This window comes from Podarcis filfolensis (genome assembly GCF_964270895.1).
Source record: "Podarcis filfolensis genome assembly, chromosome: 5".
Classification (NCBI taxonomy): domain Eukaryota; kingdom Metazoa; phylum Chordata; class Lepidosauria; order Squamata; family Lacertidae; genus Podarcis; species Podarcis filfolensis.
The window spans coordinates 27316476-27335773 of record NC_139608.1 but is presented as its reverse complement, the minus strand read 5'-3'; the positions used below and the strand labels follow the sequence as shown (position 1 = coordinate 27335773).

At 41.9% G+C, this 19298-nt stretch overlaps 2 protein-coding genes across 2 annotated transcripts in view; both read right to left on the bottom strand.

Moving 5' to 3' along the window:
• Positions 1-4840, bottom strand: part of GK5 (glycerol kinase 5) — a 34742-nt gene extending 29902 nt beyond the window's left edge. The window contains exon 1 of the mRNA XM_083613820.1: positions 4502-4840. Within this exon, the coding sequence (XP_083469946.1) occupies positions 4502-4618 (117 nt within the window). The 5' untranslated portion in view covers positions 4619-4840. The remainder of the gene's footprint in view (positions 1-4501) is intronic.
• Positions 4841-7020: 2180 nt separating this feature from the next.
• The window catches only part of XRN1 (5'-3' exoribonuclease 1), a 44338-nt gene continuing 32060 nt past the window's right edge, over positions 7021-19298 (bottom strand). Inside the window, exons 31-43 of the mRNA XM_083613666.1 lie at positions 18860-19085; positions 18260-18361; positions 17007-17102; positions 16810-16924; positions 14853-14914; positions 14349-14459; positions 13077-13199; positions 12805-12952; positions 12437-12618; positions 11608-11721; positions 11385-11499; positions 10703-10863; positions 7021-10354 (exon numbers count right to left, since the gene is read on the bottom strand). Coding sequence (XP_083469792.1) covers positions 10061-10354; positions 10703-10863; positions 11385-11499; positions 11608-11721; positions 12437-12618; positions 12805-12952; positions 13077-13199; positions 14349-14459; positions 14853-14914; positions 16810-16924; positions 17007-17102; positions 18260-18361; positions 18860-19085 — 1849 coding nt within the window. The 3' untranslated portion in view covers positions 7021-10060. The remainder of the gene's footprint in view (positions 10355-10702; positions 10864-11384; positions 11500-11607; positions 11722-12436; positions 12619-12804; positions 12953-13076; positions 13200-14348; positions 14460-14852; positions 14915-16809; positions 16925-17006; positions 17103-18259; positions 18362-18859; positions 19086-19298) is intronic.

Sequence of the window (19298 nt, the reverse complement as noted above, 5' to 3'; positions counted from 1 at the left end):
AGGTGTCATACACCACTGCCAAGTACAAAGTTAGGGAGTTCTGCTTTTGATTGCATCTGGGGAAATGTTTCTGACCTATATAGAAGTGAGGAATGTACAGAGCAAACAAGAAATTCAACTGGTACACAATGGCTGGTTACGACACTAATCCACACAGTTCTCCTGGTGTCTTGCCCTACAGACCGGCTGAGAACAGCTAATAATATCAGGTAGGATGTTGAAAGCCAAATGCAACTAACTTGTACTGTTGAAATAAACTGTGAGAGAAATAGGCATCTCCAAACAACCAAGGCATAAATGGTCCTGAACAAAAACCAACCAACCAAAAATCTGAGATAAGGGGGAAATGTATAAAAATACAGTACGGAATTGCTTATTACAATAAAATAGTTGCAAATATCTTTCTCTCTGCGTATCTATATGCAGTGAGAGAAAAACACTACAATAATAAAACCCAGAAGAAATACCCAAAACAAACTTAGTTGGTCTCTCAGGTGCTACTGGACAATTTTTTTTATTGATTTTAGAGGTGACTTTTACTGACAATTTTATGCATAATTTATATTATTTGTAAGCCACTTATTCCCCCCCCAATGGTATGCAAAAGACTGGAGCGCAAGTCAGAGGCATAGGGAGGGAGGTGTGGCCCGGGCACAATTTTGAGAGGGGGCGCAAACAGACACCCCCACAGCAGGTTCCTTCATCGGAGCCTGGCTCCGTGCCAGAAGGAGCTGTGCCTTGGCTGCGGCGCTTGTGCCTGGAGCAGCTTCACCTCTGAGCCAGGCCTTACCTGGGGCAGGAGAGCAGGCGAGTGGGTGGCAGCTCTGTTGCCCACCCTCCTCAGCCATGGCAAGGCGTGCCCGGCCACAGTGGCTCTGTCACTGGGTCAGGTCTGACCCGGCAGCGGAGAGCATCTCACGGAGGTGAGCATCTCACAGAGAGCAGGAGGAGAGTTGGAAGCAGCTTCCCCACCCCTCTCCTACCCTGAACTGTAACACGCGGAGGGTGCCCTCTGTGGGTGCGCCATGCGTGCCCGCCCCAGGCAGCACAGGCATTCCCTCTGCCGCTGGCACAAGTGGCCTGAGTCTCACTCTGAAGCAGGTCTTGACTCTGCACTTCTTGCAGCTCGAAGTACCCAGTGCTGCTATCGAGGGTGCTTAGTGGGAGCAGCTTACATAAGGTGAATCAGTTGATGTGGACAAGGTGCTGATGGCAATGCATCTGACCACATGCCCCCTTGACCCTGTCCCTTCTGGCTGAGGGGGGCTGACTGGTTGGGTCCAGAGTGTGGTTAGTGCTTCATGGTATGAGGGGCTGGTCCCTGCTGAAATGAAAGAGGCAGATACACAGAAGAACGAAGTACTTTGTGTTAGCAACGGAGGAAGACAGATTCATTCAGACTATGAAACTTTTACGCAGATGGCATACCCCTGACAGGCAAATAAGAACATTAGGAGTTTGCTAAATATAAATGCCATTACATATTTTCTAACAAATCCAACAGCTATTGCACATGCTTCCAAACCTCTATCAACATTTGAAAATCTAATTACAAGCACTAACGCAAAATCGAAGCCTATATTATCAATAATTATGAAATAATTAGTGACACACAATTAGGCCAAACAAATTTGATATAACATAGTCGAGAATCAGATCTAGAGACAGTAATGGGGGGGGGGGTAGATTCTCATGAGATGGCCAAAGTATTGGAGCCTCAGCTTCAGAATCTGTCCTTCCAGTGAGCACTCAGGGCTGATTTCCTTAAGAATGGATAGGTTTGATCTTCTAGCAGTCCATGGGACTCTCAAGAGTCTCCTCCAGCACCATAATTCAAAAGCGTCAATTCTTCGGCGATCAGCCTTCTTTATGGTCCAGCTCTCACTTCCATACATCACTACTGGGAAAACCATGGCTTTAACTATATGGACCTTTGTCGGCAAGGTGATGTCTCTGCCTTATCACCTTTGAGGTATAGTCACCTTAACAAAGCTATTTCTCTTCTTTGCTGGAGAGGGTGTAAAGAGGTTAGAACCACTATACATATGTAGCAGGCAAGTGACTAATTACAGCCATTTTGGAACAATGTTGTTGATTAACATTCTGATTACAAATAAAATTAGTACTGTTAACCAACTCTAAAAGTGAAAATGACAATCAAAGAATTAGTTACTTTTCTTTTAGCAGCAGCTTGACAACTTGTTGTCCAAAATTGGGAATCTTTGGAACATTCACAAATGTCACAATGGAAACAAAAGATTAGGACTTTGGAATTTTCCCATAGGAATCTGTGTTCTGGGGTGAGTAGGAGAAATGTGTGAAGGGCGTGGTGGTGTTATGTTCTCATATTCCTTTCAAAAAAAAAAAAAAATAGCATATATTTTAAAATATATGCTATCAACAGTCACATTCCCCTTGTCGCTCCCCCATTAAAAGTAACAGGTAAGGGGTGCCATAACTGCTTTTTAAGCCGAACTAAAATGTAGCTGGACAGCCTGCTTCTTTTAAGCACACCTGCTGTTGAACAGTCGCCACCCTCTTGAGAAGTTTGCTAACAAGATATTTGCAACTGGACAGTAGTTATCACAAAACTCTGGGCCCAAGTGGAGCTTACCATAATTGCTTTCTTCATGCAGGTGGCACCACACCATCCCACAAAGAACCATTAACCCCCTGGACCCACCCAGATAGCCTCGGTCGAGGGCACCTGTGTTAGGCCAAACTCCTTCAAGTGTGTTGTTGCAGGCATGTATAGAATTGCTACCTAATTTTCTAGCACAGCACTTTGTCTTCTTGTCATAGACACACATGGCTGCAATCCTAAGCAACAATGAACTCAGCAGTAATTATTTCTGAGTAAGCATGTACAGGACCACACTATTTAAAGGTATTTTGAATAAACGGAGACATAAGTAATCCTTCATGGAGGTAAACAAATGCACTCAGTTAATTAGTTTCTTCCTTCTGTTATTAAACACTTAAGTGTAATCGTGATAACATGTGTTGCAATTAAACTAGTTTGCAAATAACACAAGGCTGAAGCCCAAACTACACCACAAGTTATGTGAAGTATATACTTTAAAGGGCATGCTAACAATTGTCTCTATTTAACAAAAAGCAGCTCAGAGACAGTTGTATCTGAGTTGGGTCACGCTGCAGAGAAACTTTCTTCCTTGTGCCACTTTCCTATCAAAAGTCCCCTCCCACAACTGATGTTTGCCCTTAAATATCAGCATCAAGTGATAAATTTCAGCAGGGAAACTCTCTCCCCATTAACCCAGCTTGACTACCCACAGCTGCTTTTGGTAAAAGAGAAGGGGTAACTGGAAGCACACATTTAATGCAACATGCAGTTTGACCCAATCAGATCACTCAAAGTGTCACTATCCTAGCACTATACTATAGTTCCTTGAACTGATAAATGTAAACTAGGACCATGCTGACAGAAGGTAAACATGCATTGCAACATGTCAGCTTACTGGTACTTGGAAACAGTTGCATCATCAAGCACCAAGGTGCATGTACAGACAAAATGTGCACAGCCTGTTCTATAACCAATTAATCTGCAATAGGAATCTCTGAGCTTTGTCGCTTAGTCCTCTGAAACATCCCAAACTTTCCAAACCCAAGTCTGCTTCTGCCTTCCAAATTCAGCTTGTGTGATTTATTTTACAGACATGTGGGGGGGGGGGCAGGAACTAACAGCAAAGAACAATAATCCTTATACTGCGGATTGCGCAAACCAGTTCATTAAAACACAGTAACAAATTTTTTTTCCAAGGAAGAGCTTCCTGCTCTTCAACACATTGGCTCAGCAACACAGTGCTACGCTTCATTAGGTTCTTTGTAGTAAACAATTATTTTTTTTTTGCGCAAGTCCTACAGTAGGCTCCAATGCCCACAGGGTCTCCCCCATTCTTCCCTTCCCGTTGGATCTAGGAATCAAGAAGGCTGCTATGTTACCAGCATTTAACACCTCTGTACATGATGCTCTCATGTGCCTATGCGCAGCGGAAGGCTGGCGCATTCATACTACACAGCAATCAGAGCCTGCAACAAAATGTTGTGGTACATGAGCCAGTTTGACTAATGAGTGACTGGTGGAAGCATCAGGGAACTAACAGAACAGGAGCCAGGCTTCCTTTTGTCTTTGGGATGGAGGGGAGAAGAGAGAAAAGAAAGGAACAGGAAGGAGAAACACACAAAGGATAGCTCAGCTGATAGAGCAGGAGACTCATCCTTCATGCAAAAGGATTCCTGCATTGCGGGGGGCTAGACTAGATGGCCCCCAGTGGTCCCTTCCAGCTCTAGGATTCTGTGACCCTGGGTACAATCCTAGGCATATTACTCCCAGGTAAGTGGTTAAAGAGGCTGCACTCTTACGTCTGTGTTTGTCCACAGGAGCAAAGTAGGGCTTATTTCTAGGTAGACAGGCGTTAAAATCGAGCTATACCTTCTGACGCGGCTTGTATCCCCCCTCCCGCCCCACCACAGCTCCCACCTGCATAGCTTTGGCTCCCTTGAGCACCGCCGCCTTGTCGTAAACATGGCACCGTATCACCGTGCTGCCCACGTCCACACCCATGATATACTTCTCCGCGGTTGCAGGCGAGGCCATGGCGGCGGCGGCGTCCTGCTCTTCCGAGTCTCGCTGCCGTCGCCCCTCAAGAACCGGGCGCCCGAGCTCCGCAAAGGCACCCAGGCGCTTTTAAAAGCTCCCCGGGAGGAGGAAGGAGAGGGACGCAGCCGCCGCGCCGACGGCGGGCGAGAGAGCAACGCCTCTCCATGCAGGGCGGGACTCCGGGGAGGAGAAAGCGGCCGGCTTTGAATGCCAGCAGTGATTGCGAAGGAGAGGAAGGCGGATAGGTGTAGGAGGGGGCGGTGTGGCGAAAGCGAAGCGGAGCGCCGCCTTCCTGGTGCGCCGGAGGGCGCGAAGGCGCCTTTGCAGAGGAGGCCCGGCCTGTTTTGAAACGCCAGGCCCCCACACACCAAGGGGTTGAAGGGCCAAGGTTTGCAGTTTCCCGCCCCACTTTCTCGTGGTTTCCAGGGCAAGCAGTTAAATCTCAAGAGGGTCAGGTGCCAACTTGGATAAGATATTGGGGGGCAGGTATAATAATAATAATAATAATAATAATAATAATAATAATAATAATAAAAATAATAATAATTTATTATTTGTACCCCCGCCATCTGGCTGGGTTTCCCCAGCCACACTTCCAACAAAGATTAAGAATACGTTAAAATGTCACACATTAAAAACTTCCCTGAACAGGGAAGCCCCACCCCACATAATCAGAGAATGTGGCACACTATATGAAGGGCAATGCCTAACAACTTTGGAGGGGGGCTTGGCCGAGACCTCAGCCCCTAGGAGTTGGCTCCTATGTCCAGCGTCTTGGTCTGGCAGTGGCCACCCAGTTGCCTCTGGGAAACCCGTGAGCAGGACCTGCGGAGAAGCACATTCTCCCCTCCTACTGCCTCCGGCTTTGCATGACTAGTATGTAGTCATTTGCAGCCTTGCCCTCCCTGAATTTGCCTCATCCTCTCTCAGAGCTGTCCAAGTTGATGGCCATCACTGACCTCCTTATGCAAGTGGGCTCCATGCACTGCGTGAAGCTGTTCTTGTTTTTATTCTGTCCTCAATCTTCCAATCTTCATTAGATGTCATTATGAGAGGGGGAGAAAAAAACTTCACTCTAGCCCCTTCCTCCATGCCATACAAAATTTTAATCATGCCACCCCCCTACTCACCTTTTCTCTAAACTTGCAGTGCAGTTTCCAGTGTAAAGCCGGAAAACAGCGGGGCCCTTTGCAAACAAAACTGATATCCGAAAATTGTAGAATGTGCTAGACTGTAGTGATCAGGTGGGATTGCTATGAGGAATTATAACAAATATAGAGTAAGCCATCTGTGTCAGCAATGAAAGCATTGCGTTGACTGGGTTTAAACTATTTTGATATGATTCTTGATCAATCCACACCTCTGCATCCCTGTTCCATTTCTCATTCTTGACCAGTCACAAACACTGCCAGTTGCTTCACCAGGCAGGCATCCTGGGTCATCAAAGACAGTGGGCAGTTTCTTTGATGTAGCTTTTCTGATATGTTAATCCCAGGGTTATCTGCCTATTGCAGAAAAAAGAAACTTTGTTACAAACATACTGCCTTCCAAACACATTCAGTTTTTTCTCTTAGGCAAACTCAAAGCTGAGATATTGTGTACTCTGGATTCCCTCTGTGGATTCCCTCTGTGTTTGGCAATTCAAAGTTTTATTATCTGCAATAGGGTGTTGTTACTTTATCTTCTGCCTTACAATATACATTGCGTGCACACACACACACACACACACACACACACACACACACAGTGTAAAATCTGCAGTTTTTGAGAGTGCTATCTGCACTTTTTGGTGTTGGTCAGGAGACGTTACTCTTTGATTCAGGCTACAAAGATGTTTACAATATTTCAGAGGTGTTTTTACAGAGCACTTATAGTATTTTAAACATTTACTAAGCATTTGGACAGAAAGGTGATCGTGTATTCCAGCTTCCACCTGATATATCTGATTTGGGGCATTAAATACTGGATTAGTCAAATTGCAAATAGCATAGCCTGGATCCAGCCCTTCTCTCTCTCTCCCCCTCCTGGGGCTGCGTTCATAAACTGCTCTTATGCATACAAGCCCTGCATGCTCAGACCACGTCCATTTGTTTGCCCTAACATTGGTCACATTTTGAGTGGTAATTCAAGGCATATTATCCCCACTCTCTTACATTTCTCCTACAAGGAACCGGTTTAGTGTGAATGAACTGAATTGTACCTCTCCTGCCACTCTCTAGAAAACAAATGGCCAATCTTAACCTTAATCCAAGATTGCATCATGACTATGCAAACTTAAGTTTCATGACTTATCTTAAGAACAAATTACCACAAACCCCCACAACCAAATAGAACATGCAGTTTAAGCCATGTCTGACATAATTCTTCCAATGAGAAATAAACATACCGAAACTCAAAAATTTAGTTTACATTTTTATTCCAAGCAGACAAGGCCAAGTCTTTTATAAAATTATTGTATTAAAGTTCTCCAGAGTATTTAATCCATATGATTTATTCCTTCAGGGTATATTGTACATTTATATTTAAAAATACTTTTGCACAGCTACATGCTAGAATTCTGAAATGCACAACACTATACACAAAAATACACTCCATATTAATCATGCCAGTTTTAAACATTTCACTTTGGCAGATAGACAAAAGTTCTTTTTAAAAAAGAAACTATAAAAATGTGCACAAAGTCTTCCCTTTCAGATTTTAATAAAATACTGCTCTGTACAAGATCTTAATGAAAACTTCCAGCATTTACAAAATACATTTGAGAGAAATAAGCCATATAACTTTATTTAAAAAAAACAAGCAAAAATTCTATAAGCCAATTATTTATGTTTTAGAGATTATGTATCTAAAAACTGGGCAGTGGATATAAAGAAACTGATACTAATCCTGCAGATTAACAGAGAGAATAGAAAACAGTGAAACAGGCACAATGACAAGTATAGATGGGAACCAGGCTGATGAAAATTTGATGGGCATTTTTATTAGAATGGAAAACAAAGAAGCCCTGTTCAATAGGTAACAACAAACACAGAATTTTGCTGGTTCTAAGATACACATAAATCTTCAGGGTGTCTATTTCTATTATGCTGGCAGCAGGGTCCATAAAAAGTCTTACAGAATTTAGCATGTTAGAAGCAATTCCAGTGCCTGGATTAAGGGTCAGGTAACCATATATATATATACACCCCAAAGATGTAAACAAATGAAAATTTTATGTTGTTTAAGAGACTCGATAGTAAAAGAAATCAGTTCTCTCTTCCATGGGAGTCCACCTTATTCATTCTCTAGAGACTGAAGTCAAGTTACCAGGCAATATGATCTGAGAAAATAATTTAAACTATACCAGTGAGAACAGTATGACAGACCTTGTCAAGGGAAATATGGCCGGACTGTCCCGAGTTTAAGTGCTTTAAGTCCCATTAAGCATGTATTCTCACTCTTAAATGGAAAGCAGTGAGGAAAGCACTTTTCACTTTAACAGGACCACTTCACATGCAGCAAAGCGATGATGCCCTAAAACAAAGGAATGCAACCCAGCGGAGAGGAACCTGTGGCTCCAATGTACAACCAGAAGCCTTAAAGCAAGCAAGGAAAATCAGGTTTCACTTCTACAAACCATCAGTAGTAAAGTCAAAGCCTGGTGGATCATCTGTTGCAGCCGAGTTCTGTAGAACTCGCTGGTGCCATTAGCTGATAGATGATAAGAGCTGAAGCCTGCTTATCAGCTGCATGAGTAAGTTCCCCAATACTTACAGAAAACAACTGATGGGCGTGAAGTTGAAGCCACAGGCACTTTAAAGCATTATACAAGGCTCTTTGCAAGCTCTGTGTGGTGCGCTGAACATCCAATCTCCTGATGTCAGATGACTGACACCTGTCAAGTTTTGCTTCCTGGACTAGGATTTGGCCTGTGGAGCCAAAAGGTTCCCCACTGCTGCACAGTACTACTAGAACATGAAAATTAATCTGCATGACAAAAAAAATAACAATTCCATACTATATAGTTTGAAGAGTGTTACCAAGTTGGGTTTTTTGTGTGCCTTGGATACAGTGAAATTTTAGATTTAAATAGCTCTATGATACATAGAAGTGGAGCTAAGATTGCACCTAGGGCACTGTTGCAACATCATTTTCCTATATAGAGGTTAATCTATGTTATTTGAGGCAGGGGGTGGGGGAGTAACGTGTGACCCACAACAGCTTAGCTAGTTTCTCTTTTAAGAAATTGTGGGATTTAAAAAATAAGTGATAAACAGTATCCTTCAGGCTAGTATTTTACATATCTCTGATTATGAAACATGAATTTGTGCTGAAGAACAAGTGGATCACAGGAAGGCAGCACAGTAGAACTAAAACAGCACAGCAGAATGAAGACAATTTGAGTCTGAATACGAATTAGACTAGGTTGTTTTCTAGCTTACACATATACTAATTTGGAATATTTGGGAAGATTCACCATTATTTCTGAAACTGTACTATTTAAGGAATCATGCTTTGGTGATACCAGATCCAAGGAGTATATACTATTTCAGAACAATGAAAGTACTTTAAAAAAAGCAGAGCCAGATCTGTTGTGGAGGCTGCACATTAGTAGAGAAGCGTACAGGAGTCATTCCCAAAACTACAACTTGCTACAGTGATGAGGTACCGCTTATTCTTTAAAAAGGGGGAAACCAACATGGTGTTCTTCAGATGTTGTTAGACTGCAGCTCCCATCATCTCTCACCACTGGCCATGCTGGCTGGGGCTAATAGAAGCTGGAGTCCAGCAACATCTGGAAAGCACAACATTTTGTCTACTCCTCCTGCAAATCTCTGAAGCATTTGTTTGCTCTGGCTTCCTCTGTCAGTGGCTCATTTGTGGTGGCATTTAGTTAAAGATAGTTTATTACAATAGTCCAAGTTATTAAGCTGCTTTGGCATAACTCCTGGAAATGAACCTTACATAAAGTCAACTGGCAATGCCACAATAGTTAAAATCTATGCACACTGTATCAGATCAAAAAACCTGAAAAATCTAAAAATAAAGTATACCAGTTACATATAAATAAATTGCTTTTAGAAGTTATTATATCGTTAAAAACAAGACATCAAGAATTATGCTTTGCATTCGTTGAGGACTTTTATATGTTGGTTTAAACAAAGCTATTCTCAATTAAGACGGCCAAGTCAGTATTATTGCTCCACTTCTGGGACAGTACACAAACCCCACTTTTCAGAATGAGGCATGATGGACAGGGTTGTTACTTTAACTCAAGAGTTTCTTGTGTTTTACATCACATTAAATCAAGCTCTTCAGTGAACATAATTGTTTTCATTGTGACTGACAGAAAATATTTACAGTCCAAAACACCTTTCAAATTATTATGCTTACATTTTTAAAATAATATTTATTGGTTTTATAACACTAAGGAAATGTAAAGTAATCCATGACCCATACTTATTCTGAAGATTTGGGTGCACCAAAATTGACAGCTAGTTTTCTGGGCTTTCGCTTGGTAGACACATTTGGTATTGATTTCTTACGAGATGCAACCAAGCCTGAAGGAGCCATTTTCTCTTGGAAAGATGGAGCAGCTTGATGAGACCTTAAATGTTCTGAAGAAGCATCCTGTGGGTTCATTTTTGTAGTGTCGATGCTTGACTGTTCATTCTTTAACTGCACATTTTGAAGAGAACCTGGGAACTCCTTTGGCTCAACATTAGTCTTGCTGGCAACCCTTTTCTTAGTTACCTTAAAAAAAAAGAGGTTTAGTTTTCTAACATGTGAGAAGCATATGTAGAAGAAGAAGAAGAGGAGGAGTTTGGATTTGATATCCCGCTTTATCACTACCCGAAGGAGTCTCAAAGCGGCTAACATTCTCCTTTCCCTTCCTCCCCCACAACAAACACTCTGTGAGGTGAGTGGGGCTGAGAGACTTCAAAGAAGTGTGACTGGCCCAAGGTCACCCAGCAGCTGCATGTGGAGGAGCAGAGACGCGAACCCGGTTCCCCAAATAACGAGTCTATCGCTCTTAATCACTACACCACACTGGTGCTCTCTCTCTCTCTGTGTGTGTGTGTAGCTGCTGTCAGATCTTACCTGCAAGGGTATAAACTGATTGTGTGCACCAGCTGGTACAGTGCCTGCAAAAGGCATATTCCCAGGATAGGAACCAGGAAAGTAAGGTTTCCCATGGACTGGAACTGGTGCTCCCCATGGCACTGGGCCAAACGCATGAGGTGGTGAAGGAAACAAATTAGCTGCGAAAACAATAAGCTCATTTTAGATTCCAGTATTAACTTAGAAAAATGGGTAGCTACTCTTTCAAAGCCTCCCTCCCTCCACTTCCGAACGGAATTCAGAAAGGAAATTTAGCTGCTAAATTTAGCTCATATATTTCATAATAACTGAATTGGAGAAAAAGGTGCATTCTTTATGGAACCCAAAAGACAAATTTATGAGACACGAGATCAGTGCATTCAATACTTTCCCCTCTCACTGTGAGAAAAAATAATGCAACGTGTCTCACAAAGAACATTAGATTTTTTTTTAAGTCCTAAAAACTTTAGGACTTTGTTTATAAAAACTTAGGGCGTTGTTTATAAAATTAATCTATATAGAATAATCAAATTATATACAATTATTAAAGAAAGCACTGTTGCTGATAAGGACTAGGAGTTTGCTACTATGCAACTTCTACAAAAGGTTAATTTGCTTCCAACTATACCGTATGAAAAACATGCATTTACACACACAGGAAGTTAAAATTGATTAAACATACCAGTGTGCTGCGTGAAGACTGGAGGAATGGATCCAGGAGGCACAAGAGCTCCCATGGGTTGATAATTTGGAAATACAGGCGGTGGTGGCAGAGGAAAGTTCATCCCAATAGAGCTCTGTATGAAAAAGGGTACTTAAAGTTTGTGATACAGGAAGCATGACTAGCTAATAAATGGAGATGAGCATTTTAAGGTTTTATAAAGCATTTTGACTGCTGGTCTCACCAATTGCTGCAAAGCAAAAAGTGCTGCTTTCTCCTTAGCTTCATTTTCAGAATGACATTGAGGTCCGTGTACTAATAAGCCATTGGATAGCTTTACCTGACAAACTGTCATTGTCTATGGTAGAAAAGAAGACAAAGCAACTTTATTTTCTACATAACATACTGCAAACAGACTGCTGAATGGACAGATTTATACAAAGGGTGGGCAATTTATTTGCCTTCTAACAGAGTTTCCTATTGAAGATTGGCCAAGTATCCTTCTGTCTAATGTCACCAGTCTACAATGTCCATCATCCCTGACCATTGGCCATGCTGGCTGGGGAGTCTAGCAGCATCTGGTGGGCCCCATGCTGGCTACCCTGGTCTAAACGATGAAAAATGGGGAGCAGCTCTCACCCCTGTCCCTGGGGACACTGACAAATAACTTCTCAGCATGAACCCAGAAATTACCTACTCAGACAATGAAATGATTCTCTCCACTCTTTTTATACCTATGTGTCCATTCTTTTAATCTCCTTTTCCATTCCACCCCACCGCCTGGTTTATAGTTTGCCCCAACTCCCATGTTGCTCAGCAGTCAATAGCTGTCAAGTGCTCATTAGCCTGTTTTGTTTTCCCCTTTATTTTTAGGGTAGTTCATAAAGGTATTTTGTCCCTTGCAAATCCCAGTCTGGTGATGCCTCCTCCTTGCATGTGGGTGGAACAATTTGGCTATATTTCTGCAAGCACATTTAAGACTTGAACTGGAAATAAAAGAGATTATGGGTGTGGGTTTTTTTGTGTGGGTTTTTTTGCATACTACACAGATCTGATATTTGAAGCTAAGTTACCTGTGGTGTTCTAAGAAATGAGAAATCTGGCTGCAGCATTCCAAGAAGGGAACAGATACGAGAAAGCTCAGATACTGGAGTGGATAATGAGTTTGGTGGTCCAAGAAGTGGGTGGCCTCCAACCTCCATGCCCTGAGTGTTCTGAGGTCCTGCAGTGCCAGGGGATTTGTTCATGAAAGCAGCTATCAATGAGAATAAATACATGTAATCTGTACCATGTTTGAATAAATGAACCAGAGTACAGTACTTTGTTTAATTTGATTGAATGTTAGATGTTCAAAAGGTATTATATAATCAATAAACATTAAACTTAAATCTGCATAGCACAAACCATTTATTCAATTATAGAACAAAGCTTTTATACATACCCATCTTTTTGGCATTGGTATGTTGTGAGGCAGGCGCACAAGAATCCTGCCTGCAAGTTGGAGCAGACACTTCATTTGCCACTGACTTTGCTTCTGCTGTGTCAGAACCATCTATCTTCAAAATTTCTTTGAGCATCTGTGTTCCTTTCTTTAAAAAAAAAGCAAACAGCATTTATATATTGTATAAATTGAGAATTTTATCATAGAACTCTGTACATTAAATGCATCCAAAGTTAAACCAATGAAGTCAATTCCAACAGCAGCATACAAACCATAGCAAAAGACTGTGGAGACAAGTGTTCTTCATTAGTTGGTTCCTTGGGATATGACCGTGGCACCTCTTTTTCTTTGAAAATTTTCAAAGACGCCAAAATGTCTTCAAGTTCAGATCCGTTCTAAGGAATATATAGATATGTACATATATGAAAGAATTAGAAGAGCAAAATTCAGAGAAAGGTATTTTCTCTGTGCAAATTCCACTGAAATCAATATGAAAACTTATTCATTTAGAAGGAACTTAAGGTACATATTGGGACACAGGTGGCTCTGTGGGTTAAACCACAGAGCCTAGGACTTGCCGATCAGAAGGTCGGTAATCCCCGCGATGGGGTGAGCTCCTGTTGCTCGGTCCCTGCTCCTGCCAACCTAGCAGTTCGAAAGCATGAAGTGCAAGTAGATAAATAGGTACTGCTCGGGCGGGAAGGTAAACGGTGTTTCCGTGCGCTGCTCTGGTTCGCCAGAAGCGGCTTAGTCATGCTGGCCACACGACCTGGAAGCTGTACGCCAGCTCCCTCGGCCAGTAAAGCGAGATGAACGCCGCAACCCCAGAGTCGACCTAATGGTCAGGGGTCCCTTTACCTTTAAGGTACATATTACTTAAAAGGTCCCCCCATTCACCACAAAGTCTGGAAGAATTTTGCCCGTGTCTCCACTGTGTGCCTAGAGTTCTCTTCAATACTGCAGAGGACAAAGGCTCTAAAGCTCAGGAGCACATGTGGGCCATGTTAAATGTATTTCAAACAAAGCAAAAAAGTAAAAGGGATTCATAATTCTTCAGGAACTCGCTAAGAAGTGGCTCAGCTGTCAGTCTTTTTGGTTGTTCTGTATATATAATACCACTATGATTTAGCTAGATGGCCACAAACGATAATTCACAACACATACATGAGATATAATTTATATAGAGAGGATTTTAAATCTTTATTTTATCCCATTTCTTCCGACAATTTTGAGAAACATATTATCTGCAGCAGGCCACTGAGCAGAGAGGCAGGGATCTGACATGGATAATCTAGTGATCCTCTGGCTTATGCTTGAGAGGGAGAGGGGGGACAATATCATCTTATGGCTTAGAGCTTGCTAAAAGGTCTGGCTAGTACTCTTCACAGGTGCAATCCCATATGGAAAAAGACCATGAAGAAAATAAAGCATTCGACAATTCTGGTGCATTGAAATTAATATCTAATAAAATCTACTTGTCACTTTTTCTTCTTCTTCAGAATGTACTCGGGTATATGCAAATATTTAGATTGCCATTTTCCTACCTTCTCAGTTATACTGGAACTGTCAACTGCAGGCTTTGGTTCTACTGGCTCATTGGGGGCTTCATTCCTCTTCAATAGCTTCACACTATACTTATTAGCACCTGCGAAATTCTGAGACAGACCAGGTCAAATGTAAAAGCAAATTAATAAGGTGGAAATGCTTTTTTTAACAAACTCTTTTTCCTGCAGGTATACTTTCTTACATCACTCGTGCTAAAGCTATGGCCGCCTACCTAACCAGTGATTAGCTGCACAAGTAATTTTGGAAATCTCTCAACTTCACTAGTCAAGACCTATGCGATCATAAAAGGGCCATCTCCCTCAAGCAGATATATCACACACATAGTTACACTCTGTGGCAGGAATGCGGATGGGCAGCTGCCAATTTAATCCATGTCCAAAAATATGTGTTAGGCATACCCAAGCATCTGCGCACAAACCGTTGCTATTTCTGCCCTTTGTTTCCTTTGAACAGTTCACCATAAAACAGCATCAGAAAATTACCGGTTTATTTGATCCTTTATGTGTTTGACTGTCAGTTCTTGGACCTTTAGAGTCGTCTTTAGCTACAAATACAAAAGTTTATAATATTAGCTAAACAAGTAACACGTGTTTTTTTTCAAAAACTGTTTATATATAAAACGAGTGTGTGTGCAATCCTACATGTGTCTACTAAGAAGGAAGTCCCACTTAGTTTGATGGAGCTTACTCCCAGGTAAATAGGTACAGAAGCACTGCCAGGGAGAGTCCCCTTCGTCAATCTAGTATATTTCCCCCCACTTTCTTTTTACTATCTCTGTTCAGAAGCTGTAACAAAAGGGATAAAATCTGGGTGGACGGCTGCAACAGAGAACTCAAACAACACAATGTAACTCCTGAACAGGATGAAAGAAATGGGTATACTGGACTAGCTGAAAGGTGTTTCTCAAGGGCCACTAGGACACCGCCAGATGAGTCAATGAGTTCCTTACGTTACTTGAAGCAGGAAAATGTCATGACTCCAATAGAATTTCTGAGTGACCCCTCCCTTAGAAAAACAGTTCACCATCTAGATAAGCTTGTAAGTTAAACATCCAAAAATTAAAAACAACACATATTTAACAACCAAAATGTCAACAAACAGAAAGGCATGACCACTCTCTAGACACTCTGCTCTTAACCCACCGCTTAATTATGTCATGCAGCTTTGGGTGGGCCTTGGCCTCCCAGTACTCCCTTAGGTGAATCCCATGGACCCTTATCTAATGGCACTAAGACTCACCCAAATGGGATTTTTTTGTAGCAGCTGTGGAGAAGCTTTGGACCTCCAGATGTTGCTGAACTACAACTGCCATCATCCCTGGCCATTGCCCACGCTTGCTAGGGCTGATGGAAGTTTTAGTTCAAGCAATATCTGGAGGACCAAATGTTCCACACTCCTGTTCTGCAGCTAAAGGACCTGTTGACGCCTCTGAAAAGCTGCTTCTGCGGAAGCATAAATGTATATTTTATAGTGTCTTGTAAATGTATTCAAAGTAGCCCAAGTTCCTGCCCTACAAACCACTTGTAGAAAATGCTGCAGATGCTCTCACTGAGTGAATCAAATGGAAGAGAATTATATGCCAAAGAAATACAAGCTTTAATCCACCTAGCTACGGTGGATGTTGAAACCTTTCTCCCTAAGTATGTTGGATGAGAGGCAATAATAAACGTGTTTATCCAAATGGCTTTGCCATATCTATTGATCAATCGATCTATCTAATCTGCCCTGTGTACATCCAGAGTGCTATGCATGTTCTTTAGGGTGACATGGCAAAAGACAGAAAGTAAGTAACACCAGCTCCTGCTGGTAGTGAAAAACAGTCTGCAGTACAATTCTGTCTTTGTTAAGCACACAATGATGTTTTCCAACGGACAAAGCTCCCAGCTCTGAAATCCTTGCTGATGCTATGGCCACCAGAAAAAGCACTTTAAGTGACATCAGTCATAGAAAAACAGACTTCAGTCGTTCAAATGGTGGTTTCTGCAGTTGCAAATAGGAAATTCCAAGTTGAAAAATGGTATTGCGCTAGGGCTAGCTAATGTTGCCCCTCTCAGGAACTGTTTCAAATAGAGATGGGTGCCAAACTTCTTTCCACAAGAACATCAATCAGATTAAGTTAAAAAATAATACTTCACAAAACAAAAATTCAAAGTGTGACAGCAAACTATGTCATACTCATAATAATCAAGCTCAAGGTTATTGATTTCAGTGGATCTCCAAGTATCAGCAACCCTAAATCCACTTTAACCCTTTTTTGGTGAGGGGGGAGGTAATGACATGCATTTCTTCAGAGAAAATACCAGGGGTTGGGATTATAATGGCAACACTCCGTCTGTCATAAGCATCACTTTCTACAGGACTAGAATAAACTAAATGCTTTCCAAAATTGAATCCCTAACTTGATGAAGGAATATACAAAATTCAAAGAAAAGTACTTACACTTCCTGAAAGATTCCTGTTTTCTTTGCTGGCCTTTGAAGCTACTCTCATTGAAGCCTGGTTTGCAGAACTGGCCACCCGTATTTAGCTTTATGTATTGAGGTAAAATTCCACCCTAGAAAATGACATTGTTCAGTTGCAAAATCATGTTCAGAAAATCTCACACACATCACATCCACTCCACTACAGAAACTAACCTTCTCATGCCTATCATGTTGGGCAGACTGAGACTTTCCAGAGCTCTGCAATGATTGCCATATGCTGCAAAATTCATCATCTTGCTTATCTTGAGCCTGGTGGGAAGGAAAAATAAAACCAACCCATTTATGCAAGATCTGCTCTAATAAAATCCTTACACCCAAGAGAGCTATGGCTGTGTAGATTCAATAGCTTAACAGTTTAAGAAGCAAAATGAGGAAGAGAGGTAGTAAGTGAAGTCACTTACCCTAGACTCATAAAGTCAAAGCAGTAGTGAATGGGAAAACATATTCTGGTCTCCCGACATTGTGGAGAGGTAAAAGGGGGAGCCACCTACTGCATCAGCATGCCTGCTTACCAATGCAGTTCTTATAGTATCATGACATTTTGCCTCACAGTGTCACACTGCCACATATTTTCTTGCACCTATATCTAGACCCTACCCTACGGGGCCTTCCTCAATTTTATCTCTGCTTTTTAAACAGGGGCGGATGGGAGTTTCTTCAAGGTGAAATGTTGAAGGCCCAAATGTAGACAAGAAATAAAAAGTGGGAGGCATCTAAAGAAGCTGGCTGCATAATGGGTGTGGCTGTATAATGGCTGTTACTCTATAAGGGGCTCACAGATGAGCTGAGATTTGGAAAGGACACGTACAAGAAATAGAAGAAGGGGAAAATCACAAAAGAGGAGTATACACGTGTAGCTAACGGTTGCAGGGCAAATGTCAGGTGGTCTAAAGCTCAGAATGAGCTCATGCTTCCAAAGAGGTTTAAAATAATTTTTAAAAAAGGTTTATTCGGATAGCAGCCTGACCCATGTCCCAGTCTCACAAGATATCCCATAACCTCTCCCCACTTCATACAAAACCCTCTCAACCTCCCATGTGGTATCCATTCTCTTTTGTTACTGCCCCCCCGCTACTACCCATACACACCCACACCCCACTCTCCTTACAATTCCACAGCATTTCCTTCTCCCGTTTTCCCTGAACCCTTTCTTCCTGCTGCTACTTACTTCTTAGGAGAGCCCCAGCTTCCAGGAAGGAAAATGGCTCCTTTGTTGAAAAGGTAGAAGGGTTTCCACTTTTAAGGAGCTATGTTCTTTCTACTGTGTGGGATGAATTTTCCCCACTTTTAATATTTGCTTTCACACACACACGTGCACACACAAACACACACACATGCCCAAACTACTTCCTTCCCAAACTCAGTCTACATCTACTAGCATGTACTAAGAAAATAATGCTACTTACCTTGTATTTCTGATTGCTGCTTAAATATGCTCCTTTCTGGAGGGAATTGGAATTGTCTTGGGTTTCAACCTTGAGATTGTTATGCTGTCTTCCATTCACTTGCTAAATAAAAGATTAAGAAAATTTAATGGAATAGCTATTCAATTTCTTTCTTCCTCTTTAAAATACTCATTATTGCTATGATTCCTCCCATCCACCCACCCGAGGGGAAGGGAAATAGATTATCTCCAGTGAATGTGGTAAAAGAAGAACACCTGTACAACTTAAACCCTTTCATCAACATTAACTTGTTTTGGGAAATTTCCTTACCTACTTAGCCTCCTTATACTGACAGAATCTATTCCAAATAGAAATGCATTCCTTATCAAACACACTTCCTTTCTCTACCCTCAAAGTGTATCATGAGGATTAAGAGATTTCCAGGTGTTTTCTTATACAAACCTGGATGAGTCTAAGCTAGCTAACCATGATTACAGTAATAATTAAAGCCTGTCTAAACTCTGCTATTAAAAAAAAGTTTAGTTAGCATCCATGGAGATCTACTGTTAACAATGACTTTATTTTCTGGGACATAATTGTAGGAACTAAATGTGGACTTACTCGAGTTGGAACAAAGAGGGAGCGAGGAGAATGGTTGAGACCTCCTTGATGTGCTTTTTGTGTGGATACAGAAAATGATTCGGGTGAATATGAGTTGTAGGGACTCACAGCTGGCTGAGGTTTAACTATGGCAGTTAGCTTCTGATTTCCTGTTTCAGACCGATTACCATAAGAAAGGTTGATTAAGGCACTGGCTGGAATGCGGTACCCTCTGCCAGGCGAGCTCCTAGAGGAAGGAGAGGAAGGCTAATGAAAAGAGTGCTTTAGTTATGCCAGCGGTGCATGATTAATAGAAATCTGCCCCCAAAATATATGGGTAGGGGACCGTAGACCACAACCTCAAAGCTTAGCAATTCTACAAATGGAGGCACTGGGAGCTGCAGATGATGAAGAAGAAGAGTTTGGATTTGATATCCCGCTTTATCACTACCCGAAGGAG